Genomic DNA, 23,043 nt, shown 5'->3' on the forward strand with positions numbered 1-23,043 from the left:
CTCAAGGCGGGCACTCTAGCACTTGAGCCACAACTCCACAGCTGAGCTTTTTGGTGGTTCACTGGAGATGAGTCTCAAGACTTTCTTGCTAGCTTTGAACTCTCAATCCTTAGATCTCAGCCTATGGAGTAGGGATTACAGGCGTGATCACAATGCTCAGCTTCCATACTTTGTGGCAGCATTGGGCAGCTGGCAGCCTGGCATGAACAGCCCTCACCCGCTGGCTACATCGCCATATATTCAATGCAGAGCTCATGTGCAGTTTGAAGGGTACAGGAAGTTTGAGGGGCATGGAACAGGGTGAAGGCTCACTGGCCAGGGAACAAAGGAGACTCACTTGAACGTGAAGGCCTCTGGGGGCAGGTACACACCGTCACCCACGCGGTACACAACACTATTCTTGGTGGCTGAGCTGTAGAAGATTCGGTTGTCCACTTCGTCCACCTGCTCCAGAACCCGGGGAATCTCCTTCTGTCGCATCTCCGCCATCCGGGCACAGCTCACGCAGAACCTGAAGGAAGGACGGACAGACACAAGGCATGGAAGACAGCCCACCAGAAGACCATGCCCCCCCCCCAAAATACCCAGACACAGAACAAAGAAAACAAGCCAGCCCCACTCAAGCCATCCATAGGATTGTGGCTGAGAAGAGCCCAGTATGGTGCCTCACCCCTGTAACCCCAGTGTGGGAGAGGCAGAGGCCAGCCCAGGCTACAGACAAACGCCATGCCTCAACCTCAAGAATGAAGAGTGAGGCCAAGCTCGGTGGTACATGCAGCCACACGGAAAGTGGAGGTGAAAGACTAGCCTAGGGGCTAGGAATGTGGCTTAGTGGTGGAGTGCTCGCCTTGTATACATGAAGCTGGGGTTCGATTCCTCAGCACCACATAGGCAGAAAAAGCCGGAAGTGGAGCTGTAGCTCAAGTGGTAGAGTGCTAGCCTTGAGCAAAAAGAAGCCAGGACAGTGCTCAGGCCCTGAGTCCAAGGCCCAGGACTGGCCAAAAAAAAAAAAAAAAAAAAAAGGCTGGGGATATGGCCTAGTGGCGAGAGAGCTTGCCTCGTATACATGAGGCCCTGGGTTCGATTCCCCGTCACCACATAGGCAGAAAAAGCCGGAAGTGGTGCTGTAGCTCAAGTGGTAGAATGGTAGCATTGAGCAAAAAGAAACCAGGGACAGTGCTCAGGCCCTTGAGTCCAAGCTCCAGGACTGGCAAAAAAAAAAAAAAAAAGAAGAAGAAGACTGGCCTAGGCCAACCTGGCCCAGAAATATAAAACTATCTGAAAAATGACTAGAGAGCAGGGTACCAGTAATGCTACCTGTAATCCCAGCTACTCAGGAGACAGATCTGAGTATCGAGGTTCAAAGCCAGCCTGGGCAGAAACCTCCATGAGACTCTTATCTCCAATGAACCAACAAAAAACTGGAAGTGGTGCTGTGGCTCAAAGTAGCAGAGCACTTGCCTTAAGCAAAAGAGCTCAGAGAGTACCCAGGACCCAAGTTCAAGCCCTGTAAACAACAGCAACAAAAAACTAGAGCAAGAAGGGCTGAAGGTGAAAGGCCTAAGTTCAAACTAGTATCTTACAAAAAACCAAAACAACAACAAAAAACCCAGCCATAAAGCTGGGTATGGTAGAGCACACCTGTAGAACCAGCTACATGGGAAGCTGAAGCAGGAAGACCCCCTGACCCACGGAGCTCCCACCTGAGCGATCTGTCTCATGTTCTTCCTGATGCTGGACATGGGCAGCACACGCCTGCCTGCCATCCTGGCTGCTCAGCATGCGAAGGGCAGAGGCCCAGTGCTGTCCCAATCAGCCACCTCTAACTCACCAGCCAAATGCCGCAAGTGAAGGCACGGCTCAGGTGGTAGGTCACCAGCCATAAGCATAAGCAAGCCAGGTGAGGGGGGAATAGAAGGTACACACACACTCCGCAATGACGTCTCCTGTCCACCAAGTCCAGCTGGCCCCATGGTCAGCAGAGGACATGGGGGGTGGGAAGCTCAAGTGGGGGCCTGAGGGCGGAGGCTCACTTGTGCTTGTTGTCCTCGGTGGGCTGCATCTTGGGTGGGGACTCGAACCTGGCGTAGTCCTGATCGTACCACAGCTGGTAGAAGTAGGTCTTGCCATCGCTGGCTTCACCCAGCAACATGTCCTCGGGCTCCAGGCCTCCCTTGGGAGACAAGGCGTCGACATTAGCCAGGAGCCCGGGAGCCCAGGGCGGTGGGGCGGGCCAGGCCACACGTGTTCACCTCCATGGCCCAGTTGGGCGAGGGCGCCTTGTAGAGGACGGTGACCTTGCTGTGGACGTAGGACAGCTGCATGTCCTCGCACTCGTCCACCAGGAACAGCTCCCACGGGTCTGACGTGGCGCCCAGCACTGTGTCCGAGCCAGCACAGAACCAGTGCGCGTGGAACATCTTCCCACTGCCATCTTCCCACAGCGCTGCGACCCTGCAGGCCAGGGACAGGACAGCAGGTGTGCAGAGTCGACACTTTCCTAGCCCCATGATCCTCAACTCTCAGCCTCCTGAGCAGCTGGGATTACAGGTGTGAGCCACCTTGCCCTGCACAGGTGTTTGGATGTGGTTCTGACACTACAGGCACCTGCAGAAGTAGAAGGACAACGCACCTCGCGAGGTAGAGAGGCTTGGAGGAATCATCAGGGATGACGGAGACACAGTCGCCCACCTCCAGGGTCTCCTCGTCGATGCACACCTTTTGGTAGAAAGTCTTCTTCCCTTCAACCTAAAGCAGGGGATATTGGGGAGCGGACCTAGTGCAATGGTCCCTAACTTCATGTAAAAACGTGCTGGAAAGCCAGGCTCCAGTGGCTCACATATAATCCCTTGCAACTTACAGCAAGAGCTGAGGATCAAGGTTTGAAGCCAACACAGAAAACTAGAGGTATGGCTCAAGTGGTGAAGACTGCCAGCTACGATCAAAACAAGCTACGCCAGAACGTGTGAAGGCTTGAACTCAAGCCCCAGTACCAGTTTAAAAAAAATAATAAAGTTTAAAATAAAAATGATGGCTCAGAGGTTTGGATACCACTTGCTGGAGCCTCGGTGCCAAGATCTGGGCTTTTACCAAGCTCTTCTCCATAGTAACATGATTACAATTTTATTACTACGATTTCATCTAGAAGAGCTGCTGGGTGCTTGGGGCTCATGCCAATTATCTTAGCTACTCAGGAGGCTGCAATCTGAGGATTGTGGTTCGAGGCCAGCCTGGGCAGGGAAAGTCTAAGACAGTCTTATCTCTAATGAACCAAAAAGCTGGAGGTGGAGCTGTAGCTCAAAGCGTTAAAGAGTACTAGCATTCAGCAAAAGCAGCTCCGGGACAGCGAGCAGGCAGGTCCTGAGTTCACGCCCCAGGGCTGGAACAAAAAGAAAAGAGATCTAGCTGTCCCCACAGTCCCTGAGCAACCTTACCTTGATGGCCGGCCCAACCCAGGAGATCCGCGCCTTGTTCTGCTTCTTTTTCTTTGCCTGGTGCATCTTCTTGGGAGATGGCATTTCCGGGATGTTGTCATCCACCTCCTCATCTTCTTCGGCCTCCTTCATGGCCAGGTTGGGACACCTGTGGGGAGGAAAATGCATCCACCATACAGCACCTCCGCTGCAGGGCCAGGGGCCTATGCTCTGCTTCCCGGCCACCAGGGGGCACGCGACACCTACCTGCGCTGCACACACGCCTGCTTGCTCCGCCCACTCCCGCCAAACTTCACCATGTCCTTGCACGCCCTGCACTTGCCACACTCAGGTTGCTGGCAAACCTTCAAAGATCAATTCAAGTAAATGGTCATTCTTGGTGCGGTTTTCTGTGTGTGTGTATGCATGTGCACACGTGCTATAGTGGGGCTTGAACTCAAGAGGGCTGGGCGCTATCCCTTCCCTTTCCCATGGAGTGGTGGTGTGTCATGAAGGCCACACCTCCACTTCCAGCTTTTTGCTGACAAGTGGAGATTCTCTCATGGGTTTTCCCTGCCCAAGCTGGATTTGAGTCTTGAGCCTCAGATCTGTCACCTCAGCAGCTAGGATAACAGGCATATACAAGCACCTGGTTGTACTTTTGTAATTGAACTCAAGGCCTTAGGCTTGGGGGCCGGGAGGGCTACCTCACAGACACCACAGCGGCGGCGTTTGGAATTATTCTCCTTGTCCTCCCTGTCAGCCTTCTCGTCCTTTTCGATCTGTTCCGCAAAGAAGGTGTCGAAGATCTGGTAGACCAGCTTGGTGGTGGTGGCCTTTGTGGGGCCCTTGTCCTTGTCCTTGACAGGGGTTCTTGAGGAACGGCTGCTCACAGCTCGCCTGTGGCAGAGGGAGTGACTCATGTGAGGGGCACAGACTTTCCTGCCTGGGCTGGCTTTGAACCGCAATCCTCAGATCTCAGTCTCCTGAGCAGCTAGGATGACAGGCAAGAGCCACTAGTGCCCGGCTTATGGAGGATGCCTGTGGCCTTCCCAGCTGTGGGGGTCCCTACCTCTGTCCCAGCGTCACGCCACACAGTTTGATGAGCGCCCGCATGCAGGGGCTCAGGTAGATGGGCTCCTCATCCGTGTCCTTGGCCCGATCGTAGCTCTCCAGCTGTCCCACCACGAACTGTGCGTGGCGGAGGAGTGAGTCCTCCGTGAAGTGGTTCAGGTTCAGGTTAGGCGGCGGCACTGTGGTCTTTGGGCAAGAATTTTTATTTTTATTTTTTTTTGCCAGTCCTGGGCCTTAAACTCAGGGCCTGAGCACTGTCCCTGGCTTCTTTTTTGCTCAAGGCTAGCTAACACTCTGCCACTTGAGCCACAGCGCCACTTCTGGCCATTTTCTATATATGTGTTGGTGAGGAATCGAGCCCAGGGCTTCGAGGCAAGCACTCTACCACTAGGCCATATTCCTAGCCCTGGGCAGGAATTTTTAAAAGGTAAAAATAAAAAACACAAAGAGTTGAGCATGCAGCTCAGTGATAGAATAGTTTGCCTGGCATGGACAAAGGCCCTGAGCTCCCTCTACAAGTAGTGGAAACAGAAACAAAAAACATCTTTCTCTTATGTTTTACGTGTATGTTTGTCCTGGTGAATGAATGGAGGCCTTAAAGTCTTTCTCAGTTTTGTTGTTTTGGCCTGGTGCTCTACCATTTGAGTCAAGCATTTTGGTCATTAGTTGGAGATGGGAGTATTAAGGACATTTCCTGGCAAGGGTGGCTTTTAACTCTTGATCCTTACCCACTTGAGTACCTAAGATTATAGGCATGTGACAGGCTTACCTTTATTTAATTACTTATTTTTTTAGGAGGGCAGGGTGGGGGGGTAGTGCTGGGGCTGGAACTCAGCACCTGGGCCTTGTCCTGTAGTTTCTTTGCTCAAGGCTGGTGCTCTACCACTTGAGCCACACCACCACTTCCAGCTTTTTGCTGGCTTGTGGGGGATAGCATGGCGGGCAGGGGTGCCCTCACCTCAATCTTATTGATGAGGTCTTCATACATGGCGTCCGGGTTTCCCAGGAGGAATTCCACCACGATCTTGCTGATGTACACTTTTTCCCTCATCTGCCCAAATATCGGGGCGTACTCAGGGCTGGGCTCCATGAGGATGTATTCAGCAAACGCTAAAGGAACACAGCTATTAGCAACAGCATCTGCCATTTTTCTTTTTTTGGTGCCAGTCCTAGGGCTTGAATTCAGGGCCTGGGCACTGTCCTTGAGCTTCTTCCACTCAAAGCTGCCGCTCTACCCCTTGAACACCAGCTCCATCTCCACCTTTCTGCTGATTAATTGCAGACTCAAGTCTCTGACTCTCCTGAGGGGTCTGGCTTTTAACTGTGATCCTCAGATCTCAGCCTTCTGAGGAGCTTGGATTACAGGTGTGAGCTACCAAGCTCAACTTTGATCTACTTCATAAAACATGAGGGTCAGTGCCAAGGCCACTCATACCCACTAGGGGAGCCTGGGTCATACGGCATCACCCCAGGTCCCCCCCCCCCCAAGGATCCCAACTGTTCCATTACCGGTACTGAAGCCCATGAGCACATTCTCCCCGCCATCGAAACCCGTGATCCACCACTCGTTGATGGGGCCCAGATGTTTGCCATTCACACCGCCTGTGAGCACAGAAAAGGGAACGGACATAAGCACGGAGTATTTTCCTCAGCTTGGTTGGTTTGGAAACCTTGGGCCCCCAAGATTCCTTCTGGGACTTTCCATGTACCTTCAGGAGATGGGTTGTCCTCATAGATTGCCTTGGCTGAACCAGAAAAAAAGAGTTCCACGTTCTTCTCGATCAGGCCATTGTCGATGGGGCACAGGTGGCCACGCTTGCAATACACACTAGATTGAGCAACAGGGAAGCTTTCACTAGCTGAGCCGCTTCGGTGGGCCCCCACGTGCACAGGGACCCCCAGTCCCATGCTGGGCACCGGCTTCCACAAAGGCCCGCTTGCTGGGCTACCTCAGCAATGGCCGGCAGGTTCTGAAAGCTGGCTGGAGCCATGGCAGGTGGGGAAGCAATTGCTTCTCCATGCAAGCACAAGAAGCATGGCAGGGGCCATGTGGCAATACCTCATGTGGGCAGGTGGCCAAGGCCAAGACAGGGGGCTGATAGTGAGGTGCGACCCTGCGATAAGACTAGCTCTGTGAGGAGTGTGATATGAAACTACTTCAGGCCAATTAGATACCCAGAAGGGGGCCGGCTCCCAGCTAGCCTGGGGAAGGGAAGTCTGGGAAACTCCTCTCCAATAAACACCAGAAAAGCTGGGAGGGGAGCTGTGGTTCATGTGGTAGAGTTCTAGCCTTGAGCAAAAGGAGATCAGGCACAGGGCCCAGGCCCTGAGTTTAAGCTCTAGAATTGGCGCACACACACATACACACAGAAAACCCTGACATGGGCTGGGGATATGGCCTAGTGGCAAGAGAGCTTGCCTCGTATACATGAGGCCCTGGGTTAGATTCCCCAGCACCACATATATAGAAAATGGCAACCTGGGCAAGGTTTGCAATGGTTCCAAAGTGTCAAATTACAGCCGCCAAGATGGCGCCCCTCACACCAGGTTGTGGCAGCGGTGCTGGGGGAAAGCAGCTGGCACACAAGGGGCAGGCAGCTGGGGCGTGGCCGGGCCAGGGCTGTGGGAGCGACTGCTTTCCCACCTGCCATGGCTTCAGCCGGCTTTCACACCCGTGTGGATGTGGTTTACCTGAAACAAGTCAGCTTGTGCTGGGGTAAAGCCTCATAGCTCTCGAAGCCAGTTTCAGTGGTATCATCAAAGATGGAGAGCTTCTCACTGGTCAACATCTGCGGCTCCTCCACCTGAGGGACACAGGGCCCAGGTTGAGCAGAGGTACTGGAGAGTAAACCCAAGGGAGGACAAGAGAGCTGGCACTTACAGCATCATGGGGGTGCTGCTCATACTTGAGGTCTGCATCGTCCAGGTACTGCCCACACTCAGAACACCTGGGCTCCTGTGGCTGGGGGTGGGAACAGGAGAGCAGGGGTGTCAGGCAGCGGGGCACATGCACAATGCTCACCATCCCCCCAAGCTTCCTTCCTCACGCATGTGTTTACCTTGTGGCTCAGCATTGCTTTGCTCCCGATGTCTTTCTCACATCTGGGAAAACACAAAGTTGTTTATCAACTCGGAATTGTGTCACTGACCCTGGCAGTCCAGTTGCCTGCCCTGCCCCATCCCTCCTTGAGGACAGATGAGGTCCACGTGGCCCTGACCACCCAGGGGGCTCCTGGAGGTGCCTGGGCCTCAGGCCACACACTCCAGCACTTCAAGAAAATCACTTCATCTTTCTTTCTACAAAGATCAGACATGTATGACCTGCGTTGTACAAAAAAATAGTAAGCCAGTGGCTCGTGCCTATAATCCTAGCTACTTGGTAAGTTGAGAGCTGAGGATCTCAATTAAAAGTCAGCCAAAAAGCTGGAAATGGAGGTATGGTTCAAGTGGCAGAGTGCCAGCTATGAGTGGGGGAAAAAAATGAAGGGATGGCACCCAAGCCCCAAGTTCAAGCATCAGTATTGGCACAAAACAATAAAAATTAAATTCTTACATTTCTTTGGTTTTGCTTCTTTTCTCATCCTAGAGGAAAAGAGGAATAATAGGTTAAGTACTCTGCATCTAAACAAAGAAATCCGATGTGATCAGTACAAATAGCAAGACTGCCAAGAGGTGGGATCTGACCCAGCACCAACAATCCTACCACCATACATTTGATACTCAAATGGGACATGGTATCACATGCCTGTAATCGCAGGACTCAGAAAGCGGAGGCAGGAGGAAGACAGAGTCCAGGGGAGTCTGGTATATAGGCAAGATCCAATCTCAAAAACAGGTTTTATGACCCAATACCTCCTTAGGAGTTTTACAAGGAGTGCAGGGCACAGGTGGCTCATACAAGGGGCATGGCTCAGATGGTATAGACCACCTGCCTAGCAAGTATGAGGCTCCGAGTTCAAACCCCAGGACCACAAAAAATGAAAGTTCAGAGGAAGCCAGTTGAAAGTAAGTGTTCTCTTTTTGTTTTTTTGGGTTTTTTTTTTTTTTTTTTGCCAGTCCTGGGGCTTGAACTCAGGGCCTGAGCACTGTCTCTGGCTTCTTTTTGCTCAAGGATAGCACTCTACCACTTGAGCCACAGCGCCACTTCTGGCCATTTTCTATATATGTGGTGCTGGGGAATCGAACCCAGGGCTTCATGTATATGAGGCAAGTACTCTTGCCACTAGGCCATATTCCCAGCCCCAAAGTAAGTGTTCTCTTTAGAAAAAGAGAGGGTGAGGAAGGCTGGCAGAGACCGAGGGGCACCCTACTAATGATGGCTGTGCAAACCCTAGGCCCCAATGTCTCAAATTGATACAGGGACCCTGAAGGCCATATCAGTGTGGCCCCAACAGCTGTGACACTCACAAGGAACATCCCCAGTACAGAAAAAGAAGGGACAGCTATCTGGGGCCACATGGGCCTCGGAAGAGAAACAGTCACCAGGATGCCATTTGCCAAGCGGATCTTTGGCATTGTGAATTGTGGAGAAATGGCCTGGGCATACCTATAGTGCACAGGGACAGTGACATTAACAGTGATCTCAGACAAAGCAGAGTGCAAGCAAACCACAGCTGGAGGGGTGGCACTCTACTGTGAAGACAGTCGTGGATCTGGTAGCCGTAGGGCAAACCTAAGGTGGGTAGTGAGGGATGGGAGCTGGTGGAGGAGACTAGATTCCAGTCAACCCCCCCCACACACACAATAATGAAACAGAATAATTCTAATGGATAGTCTCAGAAAATTGAGGAATTAATGAGGGCTGTGTGGAGCTCAGTGGTAAGAGGATTTGCTTAGCATGTGCAAAGGCCCTGGGGTCCTACAGAAACGAATACAATCAAGGAAGAAGCAAAGATCAGGCAGGTGAGCAGATCAGGTGGATGGCAGGTAAGGCTGGGAGCCATCTTAACGCACCAGCAATACCTGGGGTCTCCTGAGGAAACTAATCACCTCCAAAGTTCTCTAAAAAATACTCACCCCCTGGGCTGGGGATATGGCCTAGTGGCAAGAGTGCCTGCCTCATATACATGAGGCCCTGGGTTCGATTCCCCAGCACCACATATACAGAAAATGGCCAGAAGTGGTGCTGTGGCTCAAGTGGCAGAGTGCTAGCCTTGAGCAAGAAGAAGCCAGGGACAGTGCTCAGGCCCCAGGACTGATCAAAAAAAAAAAAAAAAAAAAAACTCACCCCCAACCCCACCACTTTGCCCAGGACCTAAGAGACAGAACTGAAGAGGGCAAGATCAGGTAAAACTGAGAACAGAAAATAAGACCACCTTGCACAAGCTAGAGATCTGGACTACCTAACAGTGTTTGCGACAACAATGAGCCCACACAGATGACAACGTGACATTCATGTGATATTCACATTCACTGTCCTGTGTAGAAGCCAGTCAAAAGCAGTAAGTTCACGTAAAACATATTTCCTAGAACATGTTCCTAGGTTAAAACGCTTAACTGTAGACATTGATCTAGATCTCGTGTAAGGCTCCATTCAAAGCCAAGTCAGGTGAAGCCATGCACAGTGGTGCATGTCTGTAATCCCAGCTACCTGGAAGGCAGGGAGGTCAGAAACTAGGCAGGGCTCTCTTATCTGAAGAGAAAACACAAAGGGCTGGGCATGTGTGGTTTAAGTAGCAGAGCACTTGTCTATCAAATCCAAAAGCCCCGAGTGCTGCCTCGATTCCTGTGCTGCCAAGATTTAAAAAAAAAAAAAAAAGAGGGGGCTGGGAATATGGCGCTTGCCTCCTTCACATGAAGCTCTCAGTTCGATTCCCCAGCACCACATATATGGAAAACGGCCAGAAGGGGCGCTGTGGCTCAGATGGCAGAGTGCTAGCCTTAAGCGGGAAGAAGCCAGGGAAGGTGCTCAGGCCCTGAGTCCAAGGCCCAGGACTGGCCAACCAAAAAAAAAAAAAGAGAGAATCAAACGTGATGCCTTACCCTGTCACATGTGGCTCTTGAGGCAGGAGTGGTTGGAGTGGATCGCTTTTCGGGTCTCATTTTCCGTCTGGGAGTTCTGCCCAAGTGAGCAAATACTTAAAATGTTAGCTGGGAAAAACTTGATGCCATCTTGGATCCAAAATGACATAACTATCTCACTATCAAAAGCAATGCAACTAGCTGGGCAGGCAAGGATGGCTCACGTCTGTAATCCAAGCTACCCAAAAGGCTGAGCTCTTGAGGATGGAAGTTCAAAGCCAGGCTAGGGCAGGAAAGTTGAGACTTCACCTCCCAAAATAACCAGCAAAATGCTAGAGACTGGTGGTATGGCTCAAGTGGTAGAAAGTCAGCCAAGCAAGCCAAGTCAAGCCCAAGGCTTATAACTGCACCCCTCAAAATATCTGTGGGAGCCCCAGCTCCCAGATGTGGAGAAAAGAGGGCGAAGTCGGGTTGTGGCACTCACAATTAAGCAGAGGTGGAGGGAAAGCAGGCATAGAATATGGCTCAGTCCTGCTTCAGGCCAGCCCTGTTCCCGGAAAACCATTACCCCACATTTCCAGAACACAAAACACAGCACCCCAGTCACTTACATGTCCCTGAGTAGACTCCTAGGCCTCTTTTCATCCTGCCATGGAAAAGGAGGGAGGTGGAGACCAGAGGAAGAGGTTAGCTTCCGAGACAGCAGGGATGTGGCAAAGAGCTGAGAGCTAGGGCAGCATAGGCCTGGGAGCCCCAGGAAGGCACCAGGCTCCCCAAGTGCCCTCCATTAGGTCTGCAAACCAACATGCAGCAGCAAGAACCTTTCACGATCCCCAGCACTGCCAAGAAATGCTTTAAAACCTTCGGAGCTGGGCACTGGTGGCTCCTATCTAATCCTGGTTATGGAGAAGTCACATCTGAGGATCACAGTTCGAGGCTAGCCAGGGGACGAAGTCTGTTAGGATTCACTGGGCGCCAGTGGCTCACACCTGTAATCCTAGCTACTCAGAAGGTTGAGATTTGAGGACTGTGGTTCAAAGCCAGTCTGAGCAGGAGAATCTTAGCTCCAACAACTAGTTAGAAAAGGCTGAAAGTGGTGCCGTGGCTCAAGTGGTAGAGTAGTATAGCCTTGAGCAAAAGAGGGACAGCACCCAGGACCTGAGTTCAAGCCCCACACCAATTAAAAAAAAAAAGATTCATATCTCTACCAAAAAGCCAGAAGTGGAGCTGTGGCTCAAGAGGTAGATTGTTAGCTTGAGCAAAAGAGCTCAAGGACAACATGCAGACTCAGAGCTCAAACCGCAGAACTGGGGGGAAAAGGGGAAAAAAAAAATGGATCAGTAATTTATCTTCCTAAAGCAACAAATCTGACTGGAGCCAGAAGCTGGTGGCACACCTCTGTAATCCTATCCACTCTGAAGGCTGAGATCTGGGGAAAACAGGTTGAAGCCAGCCAGGGCAAAAGAGATCATGAGACTCTTATCTCCAAATAACCACCAGAAAACAGGAAGTAGAGCTATGGCTCAAGTGGTAGAGCACTCGCCTTGAGCAAAACAGCTCAGAGACAGTGACTAGGCTCTGAGATCAATTCCCACAACCAACAACAAATTATAGTTTATGAAATTAACGTCAATAGTAGGCAAAAGGCCAAGATCAATCCTCATAGTCCTCTACCAAGAGCCAGAACTTCACCAGCTGTGTCAATGCCCCAGATGTGCCAGCTGTGGACAGAGCCCCCAGGGGAGGCTCAGAACCCTGGATGAGCCCTCAGGCTCTGTTCTCTACAAGCTACCATCCTGAAAGACCACAAGGCCAGGTGTGGTGCAATCCTAGCCCAGCCTCTGCGCCCAAGCCCTCGGCATGCAATGTCCACCCTTGACCCAGTCCCCTGAGGCCTGGCCCTGTCCCTCAAATGCTCCTGATGGAGGGGACATCTGCAGAGATCATTTACATACAATGAACCTCTCTTCACCCTACATGGAAAGAGCTAGACAAGTCCTGCCCCATAATATAGGAATGACTCTAGCTTTAAACACACTCCCTTGGCCCTGCCAGGAAGCCCCTTGCAAAAACCACTAGCAGCCTTAAGCACTGTCCCTTAGCCAAGTGGGAGGCCGATGGCCAGCAGAGAACACAAGAGAGCGCACCCCTGAGGTACTGAGGCGGCGAGCCCTAGCTGACCAACCACAGGGGGACAATGTCCACGAGGTGCGGGTGGGCACAGGCACACAGGACACCCCCCCAGTGTCCCCAAGGGACATCAGGTTAACTAAGTCTAGAACTGTCCCACAGTAGGTGGGCTAGATTTGAACCCAGAACCCAGCCTTGCCCCTCCCCATCAAGTGAGAGTCTCTATAACGCAGAGGGAAGGGAGAACAAAGCCTCCACCTTTATACACTTCTCATCTTCGTCTATTTGTGCAGCTGCTCCTGGGCTCGCATCTCTGTCTGGCTCCTCCAATTTAGGCGTTCTGCAGAAACCAAGAACATGTGGCAGTAAGGGACACATCTTCTTCCCAGGAAGTCCCCAGGCCTTTCTCATGTTCCAACCCAATCATAGAGATCACCCTAGTACTAGTGTGGTACTAGTGTTTTGAGGTTGTTTTTGTGCCAAACTGGGTCTTGAACTCAGGACCTGGGTGCTATCCCCTAGCTTTACATTTTTGGCCAGACCTGATCCTTGAACTCATGGTCCGAGCACTGTCCCTGGCTTCTTTTTGCTCAAGGCTAACACTCTATCACTTGAGCCATAGCGCCACTTCTGACTTTTTTTTTTTTTTGGGACAGTCCTGGACCTTGGACTCAGGGCCTGAGCACTGTCCCTGGCTTCTTTTTGCTCAAGGCTAGCACTCTACCTCTTGAGCCACAGCGCCACTTCTGGCCATTTTCTATATATGTGTTGGTAAGGAATCGAGCCCAGGGCTTCATGTATACGAGGCAAGCACTCTTGCCACTAGGCCATATTCCCAGCCCCCTTTTTTAAAAAAATTTAATAAATGAGTATTTTAATGCCACAACCTTTCCTGTTGCCTGTGGAGTCTCTGCTGAAAAAATCAGGATTTGAGCTCTAGAATAAGACAAATGCAAGCATGTTGTTTGCCAGGACACTGTGGGTTTATATTGATGTGTAACAAGTTGATTCAGAACACTGGAATTTCATTCTACTCTGTTCTGATTGATTTTTTTTCCCTCTTTTGTAAAGGCAATTAACTAGTCCCAGGAAGGATCCGTTATAAAAAATTTTGTTGGGCTGGGAATATGGCCTAGTGGCAAGAGTGCTTGCCTCCTATACATGAAGCCCTGGGTTCAATTCCCCAGCACCACATATATAGAAAACGGCCAGAAGTGGCGCTGTGGCTCAAGTGGCAGAGTGCTAGCCTTGAGCAAAAAGAAGCCAGGGACAGTGCTCAGGCCCTGAGTCCAAGCCCCAGGACTGGCCAAAAAAAAAAAAAAAAAAAAATTTGGTTTCAGGGGCTGGGAGTATGGCCTAGTGGCAAGAGTGCTTGCCTTGTATACATGAGGCCCTGGGTTCGATTCCTCAGCACCACATATACAGAAAATGGCCAGAGGTGGTGCTGTGGCTCAAGTGGCAGAGTGCTTGCCTTGAGCAAAAAAGAAGCCAGGGACAGTGCTCAGGCCCTGAGTTCACTGCCTAGGACTGGCCAAAAAAAAAAAAAAATTATTTCATAGAATGTCATGGCTCCATTCATATTTTTGTCTTGTTCTTCCAATTTGGTATATACAACTTTTTTTGTTTGTTTTTGTTTTTGCCAGTTCTGGGCCTTGGACTCAGGGCCTGAGCACTGTCCCTGGCTTCTTTTTGCTCAAGGCTAGCACTCTACCACTTGAGCCACAGCGCCACTTCTGGCCGTTTTCTATATATGTGGTGCTGGGGAATCGAACCCAGGGCTTCATGTATACAAGGCAAGCACTCTTGCCACTAGGCCATATTCCCAGCCCGGTATATACAACTTTTTTCAGAGCTTTTGTACTTGGAATGTTGGAAGGATCCAAACTTTGAAACAGTGTCTTGGTTTCACTGTTTCTTTTTTTTTTTTTTTTAACTAAAGCTATATAAAGCTTGTGGATTAAACAGAATAAATTTCTAAATTAAAAAAAAATATTTTTTTCCCATTTTCTATATATGTAGTGTTGGGGAATCAAACCAAGGGCTTCATGTATACAAGGCAAGCACTCTTACCACTAGGCCATATTACCAGCCCCTGTCCCTTAGCTTTTTGCTCATGGCCAGCACTCTACCACTTGAGCCACAATACCACTTCCAGCCCTTTGGTGCTGCAATGGAGGTAAGTGTCTCACAGGTTTTCTTGCTGAGGATGGCTTTGCAACAGGATCCTCAGATCTCAGCTTTCTAAGTAGGACTACAGGCATGAGCCACCATTTCCTGCCTAGAGCCCCAATATTGCTTCAGCCAATTTGATTTTAGCAGAGGCTTAAAAAATATACTTCTAACCAGGCATAGTGGTGCACACCTGTAATCCCAGCACACAGGAGGTGGAGGCAGGGACGATCACCCCAGGCTCACCTTGGTCTGCAGTGCTCCCACTGGTAGCCTCTTATGTGGCTGGGATGTCAGATATGCATGACCCGGTCCAGCCAGCTTTTTTGGTTGAGATGGAGGTCTCATGAGATTTGCCCCAGCTGGCCTCAGAACCATAATCCGCCCGATCTCTGCCTCTGAGTAGCTAGCTTACAAGTGTGAGCTACAGCTCCTCTGAACATTAAGGTTTTTGTTATCCAGCATTTCCAGAATAAGAGGCACCTGATGGATAGCACACAGACTGCAGGCTACACCTTACTTCCCTGGGTGTGGGCCAGGGTCAGAATTGGCACACTAGTTCTTGCTTGGGCTCCACCCAAGTCTTAAAGTTAGCATGAAGAACCCCAACAAAGCACAAAGCAAAGCTGCTAAGCCAGGAGCTGATGGAACATGCCTGTAACCCCAGTGACTCAGGAGGCTGAGATCTGAGGATCATGGTTCCAAGCTGGCCTGGACAGGAAAGACTTAGACTCTTATCTCCAATGAACCAAAAAAGCCAGAAATGGAGTTGTGGCTCAAGTGGTAGGGCACTAGGCTTGAGCAAAAAAAGTTTAGGGACAGTGCCTAGGCCCCGAGTTCAAGCCCTAGGACTGACACGAGTGCATGTGGACACAGACACACACTCACACACCACAAAAAGAGGTTAACTAGACTTACAGTTGTTGGTCAGGACTTGTGAGGCTCTCCTCCACCTAGGAGAGAAGATTAGTTAAGTTTCTTCCCTTGCCAAACTGTCCTATGGAGACAGGACCCAAATGTCCCTGTAGTCTTGCTGGCAGTCAGGACGGCTACCATCAAACACAATTCTCTTTCCTTTTTCTGGTGGGGTGAGGAGATGGGAAATTAAAGGTCTTAGATGCCAGGTGCCGGTGGCTCACACCTGTCATCCCAGCTACTCAGGAGGCTGAGATCTGAGAGAACCATGGTTCCAAGCCAGCTTGGGCAGGAAAGGCTGTGAAACTCTTCAATGAACCACCAAAAAGCTGAAAATGATGGTGCAGCTCAAGTGGTAGAGCACTAGCCTTGAGAAAAAAAGAAGCTCAGGGACAGCGCTGAGGCCGAGGAGTTCAGGCCCCAGGATTGGAACAAAAAAGAACATAACAAAACCAAAGATGACTTTGCTAAACAGGGCCACCAGGACCAGAGAACTTGAATGGCCATCTGACCAGTCAAGGCCATTTCCATCCATTCTGAAGGTCATTTCCCCCCGCCCTTATTCCAAGAATCAAAGGGGGCATGGAGGACCCTCAGGTGGGGTGGGCAGAACTTGGGGTGACGGGCTTTACTTTGATGCTGACCGGGTCCCCGAGGGCTCCTGGCGAAGCACTCTCCGCTTCTGCTACAGGAATCTCCGCGCCACTGAACAACACAAAGCACCAGGCACTCATCACACTTGTGTGTGGACTCATTCCCCAAGTCACCCCCAGAAAATGTGCCCTGCCCCCTTTCCAGGGCCAGGCCCCCCACAGGAGTTTCAGGGCTCATTGACAGCGGCCATTTCATACTGAGTACATCCTGTCACCTTGCATCTGACCACAAATCCCACTGGGCCATAACTCATTCTTTGCAATAAAGGGGACATTATAGGACTCAAAGGGGGGAGGAATTTGACCCCAAATTCAGATCATTAGCAGGCCTAATATAGATGGAGAACCTCACTAGCAAACTTTGCAAAGCTTCCAGAAAACTTCCATACCCCAAATGATAAAATTCACAATAAAAATAAAATACAACAAGGAATAGAAATGAAATGATCCTTACGATTCCATGGCTGTAACTCTACGCCTCTTCTCCTCCTGGGCAAAGGGGAAAGGAGAGAGGGAGAAAAAACAGAAGAGAATTATTGACTTTAAAGAAGATCAACACCAAAAGCACGAGTTAAACTTAAGTGAAGCTGGAAGCTGGGCAGAGTAGTGCATGCCTTTCATCCCAGCAAGCGGCAGAGGTAGGAAAATCAGAAGGTTCTTTTTTGGCCAGTTGGGCTTGGACTCAGGGCCTGAGCACTGTCCCTGGCTTCTTTTTGCTCAAGGTTAGCACTCTGCCACTTGAGCCACAGCGCCACTTCTGGCCGTTTTCTATATATGTAGTGCTGGGAAATCAAACCCAGGGTTTCGTGTAAACAAGGCAAGCACTGTTGCCACTAGGCCATATTCCCAGCCCCAGAAGGAAAATCACTAGGAAGCCAGTCTGAACTGATCAAAGAACTATTCAGGGACTACACATGATGTGGTTACGAACATGTAGAAGAGGGGTGTGTGTATTCTAAAGCTGTCAGCCTGGGTTTTCGTGTTTGGGTTTTGGGGGGTGTGGGGGGTTTGGTCGGTTATGGGACTTGAACTCAGGGTCTGGGTGCTGGCTGAGTGTTTATGCTCAAGCCTAGCACTCTACCAGCTTGAACCACAGCTCAACTCCTGGCTTTTAGTAGTTAACTGGAGACAGTTTCATGGCCTTTCCTGCATAGACTGGCTTCGAACCAGTGATCCTCAAAAGATTTGAGCCATCAGTGCCCAAGTTCCCAAGACCTTGGGAGTCTTGTGTGAATCTCAATGAATGGAATTTTGACCTTGGGGATCCTGTGTGAATCTCAACAGATGGTGGTGAGGCCAAGACATAAGCTCAGTGGTGGGGCACATACTTAGCACATGCAAGCTGCTGGGGTCAGATTCCCAGAACCCCAGTATACAAAGCACTGTGGTGCAGAGCTAGATCACTCTTGGGCTGGGGGCATGGGTCCAGAAGTAGAGCACCAACTAGCAAGTGGGGAAGGAGCGCACAAGTTCAAACCCCAGTATCACCTAAAGGAGAAAGTTGAAATACGTGCGCAGAGAGGGCGGGCAGGCAAGGGGGAAAGGTGGGCAAAAATGGAGCCAGGTCACGTAGGGGGATGGGTGGAGCTGGGAGAATTGGTTTGTTCTTTTTTTTTGGCCTGTCCTGGGCTTGGACTCAGGGCCTGAGCACTGTCCCTGGCCTCTCTTTGCTCAAGGCTAGCACTCTGCCACTTGAGCCACAGCGCCACTTCTGGCCATTTTCCATATATGTGGTTCTGGGGAATCTAACCCAGGGCTTCATGTATACGAGGCAAGCACTCTTGCCACTAGGCCATATTCCCAGCCTATTTGTTTGTTTGTTTGTTTATTTTTTTGGGAGCTGGGAGAATTGGCAGAACGATGGAAGGGATGACACTGATCGAGATGCACTGTGCTCCTGAGTTAACATATGGAATGGAAACCCTTCGTACATCTACTTTAAAAATCCAAAATAGGGGCTGGGAATATGGCCTAGTGGCAAGAGTGGTTGCCTCGTATACATGAAGCCCTGGGTTCGATACTCCAGCACCACATATACAGAAAACGGCCAGAAGTGGCGCTGTGGCTCAAGTGGCAGAGTGCTAGCCTTGAGCAAAAAGAAGCCAGGGACAGTGCTCAGGCCCTGAGTCCAAGGCCCAGGACTGGCCAAAAAAAAAAAAATCCAAAATAAAGGGGCTGGGAATATGGCCTAGTGGTAAAGTGTTCGTCTTGTATACATGAAGCCCTGGGTTCAATTCCTCAGCACCACATATATAGAAAAAGCTGGAAGTGGTGCTGTGGCTCAAGTGGTAGAGTGCTAGCCTTGAGCAAAAAGAAGACAGGGACAGTGCTCAGGCCCTGAGTTCAAGGCCCAGGACTGGCAAGAAAAAAAAAAAAAAAAAAGCAAAACTCAACTGAGCCTCCAGACTGAGCTGTGCCAGCTCCCAGCTCTCCACAGCTCCAGGTCTGACTTGAACACTGAGCCCCTGTCCTCCCTCTATCTGCCTTCTCTGCACACACCTATGCACTACGCATTCTGAACACACATATCTCCAGAAGCACATGTGCACCCTGTGGTCGTCTGGGGGAAAGCGACTGTGTAAGCTCTGTGCAGGGACAGGCTGCAGGCCAGACCAGGAACAAGCAGCACGCTGGATGGACAAGGGCAGTCCCACCTGATCGTGTTGCTCTTCTTCTGACTCCTCTGATCTCAGACTTTCAGATTCCTCCAAGGGTTTCCGCTTAGTGGGGCTGTGGCACAAGGTGGGGTGATGATTAGTGGAGAGATCCCAACCCTCCATTGAGCCCCCTCCCCCACAAACCTCCACCCCTCTCCACAAGTCCATGTCCTCAGCCTCAGTGCCAAGATACGCAACACACTTAGCTAAGGCTTCCTTCAATGGCAGGTGTGCTATATTGCCGTGTCCCAAGTGCCAAAGCAAGCATGATGGAAGCCTAACGCTGGTAGCTCATGCCTTAAATCCTAGCTACACAGGAGGCTCAGATCTGAGGATCACAGGTTCAAAGCCAGCCTGGGTAGTAAAGCCAGGAACTCTTATCTTCCATCAACTACTGAGAAGCCTGAAGGAGGGGTGTGGCTCAAGTGGTATAATATCAGCCTTGAGTTGAAAAAGCTAAAAAATAGCAGGAAGGGCCTGAGAGTGGTAGAGTGCTTGCTTAGCATGCATGAAGCCCTGGGTTCAATCCCTCAGTACCATAAACACAGAAAAAGCTGCAAGTAGTGCTGTGGCTCAAGTGGTAGCATGCTAGGTTTGAGCAAAAGAAGGTCAAGGACAGTGCCCAGGCCCTGAGTTCAAGCCCCAGAACTGGGGGGAAAAAAAATAGCACGAAGGGGAGCCAGTGGCTCACACCTGTCATCCTAGCTACTCAGGAAGATAAGATCTGAGGACTGTAGTTCAAAGTCAGCCCCAGCACCACCAGAAAACCAGAAGTGGCACTGTGTTGTTGTTTTTTCTTTTTTGACATTGGTAACATTAAGACATCACAAAAATATGGAACACTTCACGAATTTGCGTGTCATCCTTGCACAGGGGCCATCCTCATCTTCTCTGTATCGTTCCAATTTTAGTATACGTGCTGCCGAAGCGAGCATGGCACTATGAAAGTGGTAGAACGCTAGCCTTGAGCAGTAAGAGTTCAAGGACAGCACCCAGGCCCCAAGTTCAAGCCCGAATATAAGCACACACAAAAATTCTGTGCAGTATGGAAATCATAGATGCTAACGACACTGTCTCCATGTTTTATTTTGACCAACAAGCCCCAAGCAATCAATGCCCACTCAGTCAATACTGACCCTTTTGTGAAATGAGACATGATGGTCGTCTGCCTGGTAGTCCTCCTTGTAACCATGGAGCTGGATGGAGTTTCTGCTACACACACACACACACACACCAAAAAAAAAAAAAAAAAAAACCAAGGAAGACACTATTAGGAATGGACAAGTGCACAAGCATGGGCTACTTCAGACCAAGCTACTGCAGAAAACCAGGACTTGGGGACTGGGGATATGGCCTAGTGGCAAGAGTGCTTGCCTTGTATACATGAGGCCCTGGGTTTGATTCCCCAGCACCACATATACAGAAAACAGCCAGAAGTGGCGCTGTGGCTCAAGTGGCAGAGTGCTAGCCTTGAGCAAAAAGAAGCCAGGGACAGTGCTCAGGCCCTGAGTTCAAGGCCCAGGACTGGCCAAAAAAAAAAAGAAAAAGAAAACCAGGACTTGACAAACATCCTGGGCTGAGAATATGGCCTAGTGGTAAAGTGCTCACCTCATACACATGAAGCCCTGGGTTCAATTGCTCAGCACCACATATATAGAAAAAAGTCAGAAGTTGGGGCTGGGAATATAGCCTAGTGGCAAGAGTGCTTGCCTCCTACATATGAAGATCTCGGTTCGATTCCCCAGCACCACATATATGGAAAACGGCCAGAAGGGGCGCTGTGGCTCAGGTGGCAGAGTGCTGGCTTTGAGCGGGAAGAGGCCAGGGACAGTGCTCAGGCCCTGAGTCCAAGGCCCAGGACTGGCCAAAAAAAAAAAAAAAAAGAAAAAAGTCAGAAGTGGCGCTGTGGCTCAAGTGGCAGAGTGCTAGCCTTGAACAAAAACAAGAAGCCAGGGACAGTGCTGGGGCTGAGTTCAAGCCCCAGGACTGGCAAAAAACAAAAATAAAACAAACAACCTTAGGGCTAGATTTGGTGTTTTCTTTTTGGCCAGTCCTGGACCTTGAACTCGGCCTGAGCACTGTCTCTGGCTTCTTTTTGCTCAAGCCTAGCACTCTGCCACTTGAGCCACAGCGCCACTTCTGGCCGTTTTCTATATATGTGGTGCTGGGGAATCAAACCCAGAGCTTCATGTATAAGAGGCAAACACTCTTGCCACTAGACCATATTCCCAGCCCCTAGATTTTGTGTTTTCAAGATAGGGTCACAGTGTGGCCCACACTCCTAAGTGCTGGGATTACAGGTATGTGCCACCAAGCCCAGCACAACCCCTTTTTTTCCTTCTTCTAGCTCAAAACCAGTTTACCAGTTCCTTCATTGAAACGCTAAGTCAGGGTCCTTCCCAACCCAGAGTCATTCATCCCAGGGTGCCTATCTGCTCTCACAAGCCTCCAGGAAGGTGAGAACAAGTGGCCTTACGTTTATTCTCCAAGTCAGCCTTGCTTCTACGAGGTGTCCGAAGTTTAGAAGTGGGAGTTGGAGGTGTATTTGGCTCTGCCATTCCCACTCTCAGGCCTTCTCGATTCCGATTTTCTAGATAGCCATTCGTTTGTCGACTGAATGTGTGAGCACCGTTCTCCAAGGACAAATCCTTATTTAAAAGGGATTTGACTTTAGCCAGGTAGCCCTCCTACAGCAGGAAAGGATAATTTAGCAGTGAATGCAAACAAGCAATGTCACAAAAAGAAGACACCCCATTCCCTTTAGAATTATCAGGTTAACAAGGCAACCAGGATGCTTTCTGCCTCTCTGGTCTGAGAGATTTTTCTTTTTTGTATGTTGTCAGTCATTGGGTATGAGCTTGGGGCCTGGGCACTGTCCCTGAGCTTCTGTTCTCAAGGCTAGCACTCTACCACTTTGAGTCATGGCCCCACTTCTGGTTTTCTGGTGGCTAATGGAGATAAAGCATCTCAGACTTTCCTGCCCAGGCTGGCTTCGAACCTTGATCCTCAGATCTCAGCCTCCTGAGTAGCTAAGATTAGAGCCACCCAGGGAGATTTCTTGGTGGAAGCCACGAGGCCTAGAACACACTCTTACCTCAGATAATTCTTCCTTATGCAATTTGGTTTCCAAATCACACAACTGATTCTTTATTTCGGTTTGCAGAAATTCGTGCAAGAGATTCAATTTCTCCTTCACGCACTCCTAAGGGAAGGATATAAGTTTGAACAGTCCTCAACTGCTAATGTATCCACTAATAAGATGCATACTCAAGCTATTAAGCAGCCTTCGCAATGCCAGTGATCCAATAGGAGTTAACACTGTGTCAGCCACAATATCCAAAGAAGGGCTGGCATTGGTGGCTCATGCCTGTAATCCTAGCTACTCAAGAGGCTTAGATCTGAACATCGCAGCTCAAAACTAGCCCCAGTAGGAAAGTCCATAAGACTTATCTCCAATCAATCAACAAAAAGCCAGATAAGAAACTGATTCAAGTGGTACAGCCCAGCTTTGAGCAAAATAGCCAAGGAAAAGGGCCCAGGCCCCCAAGTTCAAACCCTAGTATAGACAAGTGTGTGTGCACACACAAAACAGGCAGCCTTCTCCCGAGCACAACCAACTCATATGCAAAATAGCCTTATAATTGTGTTTTGTGTTCATATTGTTAGTTCCTCCCCATCCTGGGTCTTAAACTCTGGGCCTGGGTGCTGTCCCTGAGCTCCTTTTGCTCAAAGCTATCACTCCATCACTTGAACCACAGAGTCACTTCTGGCTTTTTCTGTGATTAATTGGAGATAAAAGTCTCAGGATGAGGGGCTGGGGATATGGCCTAGTGGCAAGAGTGCTTGCCTCGTATACATGAGACCCTGGGTTCAATTCCCCAGCACCACATATACAGAAAATGGCCAGAAGTGACGCTGTGGCTCAAGTGGCAGAGTGCTAGCCTTGAGCAAAAAGAAGCCAGGGACAGTGCTCAGGCCCTGAGTCCAAGCCCCAGGACTGGCCAAAAAAAAAAAAAGTCTCAGGATGAGCTGGGAATGTGGCTTAGCGGTAGAGTGCTTGCCTAGCATGTG

At 50.1% G+C, this 23,043-nt stretch overlaps 1 protein-coding gene and 1 non-coding gene across 8 annotated transcripts in view; both read right to left on the reverse strand.

The window, feature by feature from the left end:
* Positions 1 to 23,043, reverse strand: part of Dnmt1 (DNA methyltransferase 1) — a 39,378-nt gene that overhangs the window by 6,995 nt on the left and 9,340 nt on the right. The window contains exons 3-27 of one of the 7 annotated variants that reach the window (XM_048342199.1): positions 22,067 to 22,174; positions 21,449 to 21,620; positions 20,109 to 20,184; positions 18,970 to 19,045; positions 16,770 to 16,804; positions 16,295 to 16,367; positions 15,666 to 15,700; positions 12,837 to 12,918; positions 11,060 to 11,094; positions 10,470 to 10,545; positions 8,041 to 8,069; positions 7,547 to 7,589; positions 7,369 to 7,449; positions 7,179 to 7,291; positions 6,197 to 6,315; positions 5,997 to 6,089; positions 5,446 to 5,597; positions 4,486 to 4,673; positions 4,121 to 4,313; positions 3,681 to 3,778; positions 3,435 to 3,582; positions 2,633 to 2,748; positions 2,253 to 2,454; positions 2,034 to 2,173; positions 338 to 511 (exon numbers count right to left, since the gene is read on the reverse strand). In XM_048342199.1, coding sequence (XP_048198156.1) covers positions 338 to 511; positions 2,034 to 2,173; positions 2,253 to 2,454; positions 2,633 to 2,748; positions 3,435 to 3,582; positions 3,681 to 3,778; positions 4,121 to 4,313; positions 4,486 to 4,673; positions 5,446 to 5,597; positions 5,997 to 6,089; positions 6,197 to 6,315; positions 7,179 to 7,291; positions 7,369 to 7,449; positions 7,547 to 7,589; positions 8,041 to 8,069; positions 10,470 to 10,545; positions 11,060 to 11,094; positions 12,837 to 12,918; positions 15,666 to 15,700; positions 16,295 to 16,367; positions 16,770 to 16,804; positions 18,970 to 19,045; positions 20,109 to 20,184; positions 21,449 to 21,620; positions 22,067 to 22,174 — 2,657 coding nt within the window. Of the gene's footprint in view, positions 1 to 337; positions 512 to 2,033; positions 2,174 to 2,252; positions 2,455 to 2,632; positions 2,749 to 3,434; positions 3,583 to 3,680; positions 3,779 to 4,120; positions 4,314 to 4,485; positions 4,674 to 5,445; positions 5,598 to 5,996; positions 6,090 to 6,196; positions 6,316 to 7,178; positions 7,292 to 7,368; positions 7,450 to 7,546; positions 7,590 to 8,040; positions 8,070 to 10,469; positions 10,546 to 11,059; positions 11,095 to 12,836; positions 12,919 to 15,665; positions 15,701 to 16,294; positions 16,368 to 16,769; positions 16,805 to 18,969; positions 19,046 to 20,108; positions 20,185 to 21,448; positions 21,660 to 22,066; positions 22,175 to 23,043 lie in introns of all 7 variants that reach the window. The other 6 variants (XM_048342196.1, XM_048342198.1, XM_048342195.1 and 3 more) reach the window with 6 other exon arrangements.
* Positions 19,801 to 19,907, reverse strand: LOC125349844. Its single transcript, XR_007210640.1, has one exon. It is a non-coding gene; the product is annotated as a U6 spliceosomal RNA (small nuclear RNA).

Source organism: Perognathus longimembris, chromosome 3 (genome assembly GCF_023159225.1).
Source record: "Perognathus longimembris pacificus isolate PPM17 chromosome 3, ASM2315922v1, whole genome shotgun sequence".
In the NCBI taxonomy this organism is placed as follows: domain Eukaryota; kingdom Metazoa; phylum Chordata; class Mammalia; order Rodentia; family Heteromyidae; genus Perognathus; species Perognathus longimembris.